The sequence below is a fragment of the Anneissia japonica genome, unplaced genomic scaffold (assembly GCF_011630105.1).
Source record: "Anneissia japonica isolate Jap-2015-1 unplaced genomic scaffold, ASM1163010v1 scaffold287778_len1315358_cov176, whole genome shotgun sequence".
NCBI lineage: Eukaryota > Metazoa > Echinodermata > Crinoidea > Comatulida > Comatulidae > Anneissia > Anneissia japonica.
In genome coordinates this window covers 59,513-67,251 of record NW_022702824.1, presented here as the reverse complement: position 1 = coordinate 67,251, position 7,739 = coordinate 59,513, and the positions used below count along the sequence as shown (strand labels likewise).

Sequence of the window (7,739 nt, the reverse complement as noted above, 5' to 3'; positions counted from 1 at the left end):
GAATGTTACTGCTCGCAGCCAAAATGGAATCATCAATGACCACATACGCAATAGGGTTAACAAACTGCTAATCCACATAAACTTAAAAAATTGAAAATACCCACCTTCAATGCTAGCAGCTTTAGGAATCAAAAGTGTGAATTACATACATAAAAACGTAAGCCTAACCTATCCCATGTACGAGTCAAAACTGATAACCATGTAAGTGGATGGAAAGGAAGCGCTCACGCGAGTTTATTCATTATGCAGTTTTCGTGTCGCGCGAATAAAAACCACCTTTATTGACGATTCGCTCAAAATCCCACAGATAATTATCAAACGGCGTCGCCAAACATAAAACAGGGGTGTATCAAGGATTTTTTCTGGGTGGGTCGTGATCATAATTTTTTAGACCTTTTTACAATGAAATAACAGCAAGATGTGATTAAAATGTCAATATAATTTGCTTGAAGTGGATGGCAGGCTCAGTTTCAGAATTGCTGGAATTGAGATAGATTACGTCACGTAATTGGCAAGGTCTGTGGACCCATTGCTGGTACATCAACAATGCTTTTTCATTAATGTCATTGTGAAAAGGCCCTAGAAAAAAATGTTTTTGGAAAAAATGTGGACCTTTGAAAATTTTTGAGAGGGGGGTGGGGTCGTACGACCTTCCCGACCGCCCGACTGTCATCGTAAGATAAAGTTTGTGCTCGGCTTTTTGTGTATTAACAATCATTCCATCCTGTATTGATTGTACGTGTATTAAGGTGTATAAAATTATTACAAACGCCCTGTCTCGTTTTTCATTATCTTTTGTCATCCGTGCTATTATATGAACGTAAATAAACCATTCCAGGATATGTAACTTTATAATAATATATGATTTCATAACATGCTGGTATATTTATAAAAATAATACTTATCAAGGGCGTTTTTTAATTCACAATACTGCACAAGAATTTAAAATGAAGTGCAGTAATAGTTGTAAAATACACTGCTGCATATTAACAAATTTATTGTTATGATTATAATTAATTAGGCTTATTATAATGACAATGCCATTGTGCACGACAGTATTATGTATGCGATTAGGGATTTATGCATCACAGGAAGTATTCATAGTGGTATCTGGGGTGAGGACCTACCATGTGATTAAACATAAAAAAATTATAAGCAGAGAGCAATCAACATGAGTGGAATTTACAGTGGATGAAATCCATGCCTTTCAAATTGAGGATCATGGTTTCATATCCTGTTGATATACGGTACGGTTATAAATATTTGAGACCTAAATTGGACAAAATTCCATAACGGCTGGTAGTTTACCGGTTCTTTTAATTGCCTGTGTGTTATACTGTATATTGTATCCTTCCTTTAAAATGTTGTCTAAGACGAAATAAGTTGTGTACAAATGTAGTTTCTTTTGTAGGTCAGTGTTGGTGTGATGTGTTTTGACTGGTTTCTGATCGTCTACCAATGTCTCTGTCCACATGAGCAACGATGACGTATTCGGAGTGCGTCAGCGACGGTGAATATTATATTTGCCCTTCTCAATACGGGGACGTTTCTAAAACATCCTGTTGCGTTGACAGCTATGGAAGCGGTATGTGCTGCGTTCCAGAATCGGTAAACGCGGAAGGAGACCATTGGGGATACCGGACTGAAAGGTAAACTATAGGTTGAGGTTGAGGACACACACGTACACGGGGACTTTCATGGGCTATCCATGCATCTCACTTTGTTGTTCCTGCTGTTTCATGTTTTTTTGCCGTTTACTTGTTGATATGCTTATTGCCTTAAAACAAATTTTCTTGCAGGTTTTCGATACTTTTCTTGAATTTTTGATACGGTATGGTATCAAACGGTTCTATTGTATTTTAAGATTAAATATTTTAGTTTCCGAATATTTTTAGTTTCCGATCTGATCAAACTTCGATCAAGCACATGCACATGGTCCCTGAGGTCAACGACAAGCTCGTCAATTCTGTTTGTACCGCCTTGCAGACTAAAAACGTATGGTGAAAGAGCCTTTGATGCCATCTCTTACTATTTTTAAAAAACAACTGAAATCACATCTCTTTGACTCAGCTTACTCATAATTTATCGGCCATTTTATTTAATTATTTTTTTCTTGAGTCGGTCGTATCCAGGTGTTGTTAGGGAATGGGTTGGCACGGTGATCCTGTGAATTATGTTTACGCGGGTCGGTCGGCTAGCCCTCAAAGTGCGGAAGAACGGCACACTGACTCTTCCCTAACGGCACCTGGTCTCGCACCCACCTTGCTTGCTTGTTTCACTTTCATTGGTCTTTTTTTTTATTGGCGCATAGAGACTGCTGTATCATGCGCCTTATAAATCCATTCATTGATTGATCTTTTTACATTTAATTAATTAAATGTTTTTATATATATATATATATATATATATATATATATATATATATATTTAAGATGTAAATAAATCAAATCAAATCAAGGTGTAGACCTACAGTTAGGCCATGGTGGTATAATCAATTTAGTAGGCCCTAGTTGACATGATAAGCCTAATATGTGTAGAATTGCAAGTATTTTATTAGCGATGATATGCCTATAATAATAATAATAATAATAATAATAATAATAATAATAATAATGATAATGTCAATGGTAGTGATATTAGGCCTAATAATGCAAATAATATTAATAATGATGATGATCATAATAATAAAAAAATAATAGTAATAATAATATTTATTATATTGGACTTCGAACTCAGTTGGGACCAATAAAGCAAACCAGACCAGAGAATGACATAGAACGTTCCACCATCGCTCAAACGTAACAGAAATTGAAGGAGTAACGGTGTTACTAGTGGTAGTGGTGGTGGTGGGAGTGTTTCAAAATGCAAAAGAAAAATAAATAAATAAATAAATAAAATAAAATAAAAATAATCAAATAAAAAAAAAAATAATAAAAACGAACCTTTTGACCGTATCGGAGCCATGTTCAATCAAATATGGATTCCGAGTGTCGAGATCTCATACCGTAGCATATCGTACATTGACCCTAACCTGACTCATTTTACTCCGCCTTACAAAAGCAGATCCAGTACCTGTGCTTGTATACTATTAATAAAAATTACATTGTAATGCTTTAATATTATGAAAATACTAATAAAGAAACTGGTCGTTCAGCATAACTAAATTATGGCCTAATAGGTAATACACGTTACTTCGCTGAGTGACGAATGTCTTACGTCACAGTACGTTATTCGACATTGACCTACAGAATGAACGAATTGATAGTTAGTTAACAACACTTCACCGTACCAAACCATGGTTTGTCAATGGTCTTGCTTTATGAGCCCACTCTCAAGGCGACCGTACCTGAACTTACTATCTCGTGCTCACTGCCAAGTAATTGTAGACATCAGTGACAAAGCCTGTCACTATATAATTTCAATCATCAATGCCATAATGGTTATAAAAATTAATAGTGAAATAGCATATCGATAACCTATGTGCTGCGTAGGCATTTGTGACGGCGTGGTGTTCCCTTCAATACCCTATATGAACGTGCTTTTTTAGAAATTTCGTTTGCGCCTTGGAATTTATAGATTAATAATGTAAGCCTAGATATCTTGAATGGCCATTGTCGTAGACCGCATTGAAGGTTTCCATAACCAAAATTAATTAAGTTTTTGAAAACAATTATATTATCACGTCATTTACATATGACTGACGCTCAAACGTGGTTGAAAATAATGATGATATATTAATATCATTAAGCAAATTAATAAGATGACCGATGATGATTATACTATTATATATGATTATAGTAAGGGGATATGGTTAAGGATTGCTAATATATGATAGGCATAGTTCCAAAGAAAGGAAAATCATAAACAGTGGACTTAAGAGCTATCAATTTGTTTATTTTTCAGCCCAATGGTATATTACGTGGATTACCTACTGATTCTTGGCGCTAGTGTAATATTGCTAGTAATTGTTGGATTGTTATGCTGTGAATATTTATATTTGAACACAGATGAAGATAACTTATACCTTATACGACAGCAGTCCCTTACACCTGAAGTCAGGCTCACTAAACCACATGAGTACAACGGCAATAATTTTAGAGTTATTCGTGAGTACAACCGGCATATAGATTCTGCACCGTCGGCACCGCCGAGCTATTACGAAGAATTTGATAACGATAAATATTTTGAGTCCTCGAATGGATATACGAATGACTATTACAACCCGAGTGGCCATCCGCTTTTATATTCCGAGCCAGCTGTACCGCAACCGACTGGATCCACACAACATAACTATCGACCGCCTTGCTATGCTCCTGGGTCATCGTACTATTACAAGTGAATTCAGGCATAGCCCAGCACATATAATTCAATTTACATCATAATGATGAAGAGCGTTGGTTCATTATGATCTCATGATTTTTTATCAGTTTTATAGTTATTTATTTATTATTAACACTACAATTAAATAAATATTTAAAGAGTGGTTTTTTACATTTTAAACAAAACTTATGAACACAATTTGGTTTATTTAAAATTCTTAGGCTTATTTTCAATATTTATTTAATTGTTTTATTGAAATTCAATAAATTACTAATTCATTTATTAGCTCGATGAGTAAATGACCTGAGCTACAGATAGAACTCTTTAATTTCTTTTATTATTTTCATGCGCATAATATTAAAAAAAATATGAATTATTTTATGTAGTTATGTTAACAATCTGCTAAATTTTAATATAAGTTAAGTGTTCTAATAATAATGAATGACCTAAACTTTTAACATATTGGTGTTACAATTTCCTACAATCCGAATAAAACATTGTAGGCCTATTTGAGTGATAAGTAGAACATTTTTTAAGTTAATGTATAATCCGTCTTGTAAAGTAATAGCCCTTTTTGTAGTGTCAGGTCAAACCTAACAATCACAATAAGACATGGATTACTTGCATGTCCCACAAATATACACGTTTACGTATGTCTGCACTGTTTGTTGAACCTCAGAAAGAGTATTCAGACCTTTAAGTTGGTTGGTATTAACATACAATTCGATGAGTATAAAAGTAAAGAGCAAGGATGACAGTATGATAGTTAATAATAGTGTTATTTTCGTTCTGGAAGTCACTTCGTGAGCCTAGATCTGGCCTGTAAAATCGTCAAGTAGTGTCTTCCTAATCTGTTCGCAGATATATCTTAAGCCTAAGCTTCTTGAAAAACCCCAGGGCCATGATCTTTTGGAGCATTAGTAATCCATTCCGAAAATTTTGAAGTGATTATTTAGAGTAGTTTACTGGTGTGCGCAAAACAACATTGTTCAAAATCTATGCCGTACAAATGAAGCATATACATATACTGAGAGTGTTGTTCACTTTGTATTTGTTTAACAAATATGTGGACCTGCTTAAAACACGAGTTGTACCTTATTGACTTACTTTAATTTATTACACAAGTTTTCGCCAACATGTTGCTTCATCAAGTGTGTTATAAATATACGCCTACCAACTATGTCTAGATCACTGATTCCCATCTCGATTTGTGTCTATTTATGGTCACAGCCTATCTGCGGTTTAAAATACGCGAATCATTAATTGAATTTTAAGTAAATAACCATGGACCTATTAATAGGTACATGAAAACCGATGATTTAAAGCATTACCTTTTGAGATTCTAACTGAATGTAAATTATTGGTTATCATCATCATAAGATTCCCAATCCCAAACTGTCCCAATAGTACCAGCAATACGACGGAAGACTTTATTAATTATTAATTAAAGCTTGGTGTTGCTGAGAATACGTAACTGCCTATTCATTAGGAGTCAAGTCTCTGAAAACGCTGTCTTCTTCCCAATTTAATTTGCACTTTATGAATTATTAAGTATAATATTAAACTGAGGAAAAAGCCAGTGCTTCATTTCATCACAAGTGTAAAGAAACATTGATCGAAAGAAAGACTATACGGTAAGCACCTATAGTCATGTCACGTTTGTCGCATTTCATCATCATTTGACATTTACTTCAAACGACATGCACACCATTCGCAAAGGAGTAGGATATTGCCTGCCAGTGTATTTGCCTAAATTACCACCAGTAGGACCGCACTAAAAACTTTATCTGTCTTTTGATTTCTAGTGGGGTGGTAATTCTGGTGGTGATTTAGGCAATGCACTTGTAGAATATTATGTTGTCAAGAGTTACCGATGTGGTCGACTGGCTTCAAAGTTTGACTAATAAAATAGAGGCGAATTGACAGTGTTTTCCTATTTTTTCTTTCTTTCAACAATCCTTTGTAACATTCTCTGTGGAAAGTTTTGCTATGTCAAGAGCAATGTTATACAATGACATTCTGCCAACCGCAGCATTCTTGCCATACATTCTGTCAGATTATGTTCAACAAGTCACATTACTTTAGTCAGTTTCATTATAAGGATTTAACAAGCTTCCATTATAAGGATTTAAAACAGGCACTACGTACGTACGTCAGAGTGATTAAATCATCATGCGTAGTGCAGACTGCTAGACTGACCATCATCTGGTGGTCTCAATGAAGAAATTATACCGGTAACTCCTCTTGTAGTAGCAATTTATACTAGGAAATATTTCAAAGCATTTTTTAAGCTGCTACAAAAAACTTTATTTAAACAAACATTATACAATATTACAATGTCACATAATGTCACAATTACTACCACTGTTGCTGTTTGCTACTACCACTAATACTGCTTGGACACTTCAAACTAAAATGAATAGGCCCATCGTACTTCTCTAGCATAATCGCCAAACAATCACAGCGCATCGTGTTATCATTGGTCGTCTTCCGTTCTCAACCTCAAGTCTGTATCAAGTACTGAGACACTATTTATTTTATGTTGTTCCTAAGAAAGAGCACACATAAGCACGCATTTAACATACAATTAACACATACAAATTATAGGCCAAATGCATAATATATACATACATACACATACAATATGCACTAAGAGTGTAAGAATAAAAGCATGATATAGAATGTAAATACAATTGTTGAACTATATAATAATAAAACTGACGAATTTATTCATAAGCTTCGATACTTTGAATGAATGCATGAGCAATTAAATTATCGGTTTTAACGAAACATAACAACCAAGTACGAACAAAATAGAAAATATCCATTATCCAAATATCATATCCTAACAATACATAAATTATATAAAAATTTATACTTCTGCACGAATTATACCAGCCAAAACATTTTTGCTTATCAGACGTGATATAAACTATTGCACTTTATGTTTTAGGTAAGTTAGTCAAGAAAAACCTTCCTTACTCAATAAAGACGCATACGTAAATTGTTTCCGATGTTCTTTGTGCATGTTTTAATTGGTTGGTAATCAATTTGAATATTTTTGTAGTTTGAAGTCTGTCTTTTATTATTATTATTATTATTATTATTATTATTATTATTATTATTATTATTATTATTATTATTATTATTATTATTATTTTCTGGCGGTACCCTATGATTTATTTTCGACTTTTACAGATAATCTAAATATCTATTTTTTGTTGCTAAGTTTTTATTTCGCCAGCTATCACTAAAATTGGCCAACCCTCTAAAGGTATGGTTGAAATGCACCCTCATTAATCATCACGAAAACACTATGTACATAAAGTCTACCTTCTATCAACTGCCATTTTTGCTATTGAGCATCTTTTGCTTATTAAAAGCCTTAATTATCTGTAAGAACATGCTCTGTGTAAAAC

At 33.9% G+C, this 7,739-nt stretch overlaps 1 protein-coding gene across 4 annotated transcripts in view; it reads left to right on the top strand.

Annotated features, from left to right (window-relative positions):
• Positions 1–6,245, top strand: part of LOC117104071 — a 7,990-nt gene extending 1,745 nt beyond the window's left edge. For 2 of the 4 annotated variants that reach the window (XM_033244729.1, XM_033244733.1), the window contains exons 2-3: positions 1,412–1,649; positions 3,904–6,245. In XM_033244729.1, the coding sequence (XP_033100620.1) occupies positions 1,483–1,649; positions 3,904–4,339 (603 nt within the window). In that variant the 5' untranslated portion in view covers positions 1,412–1,482 and the 3' untranslated portion in view covers positions 4,340–6,245. Of the gene's footprint in view, positions 1–1,100; positions 1,248–1,399; positions 1,650–3,903 lie in introns of those variants that run through there. The other 2 variants (XM_033244732.1, XM_033244730.1) reach the window with 2 other exon arrangements.
• Positions 6,246–7,739: the final 1,494 nt, after the last annotated feature.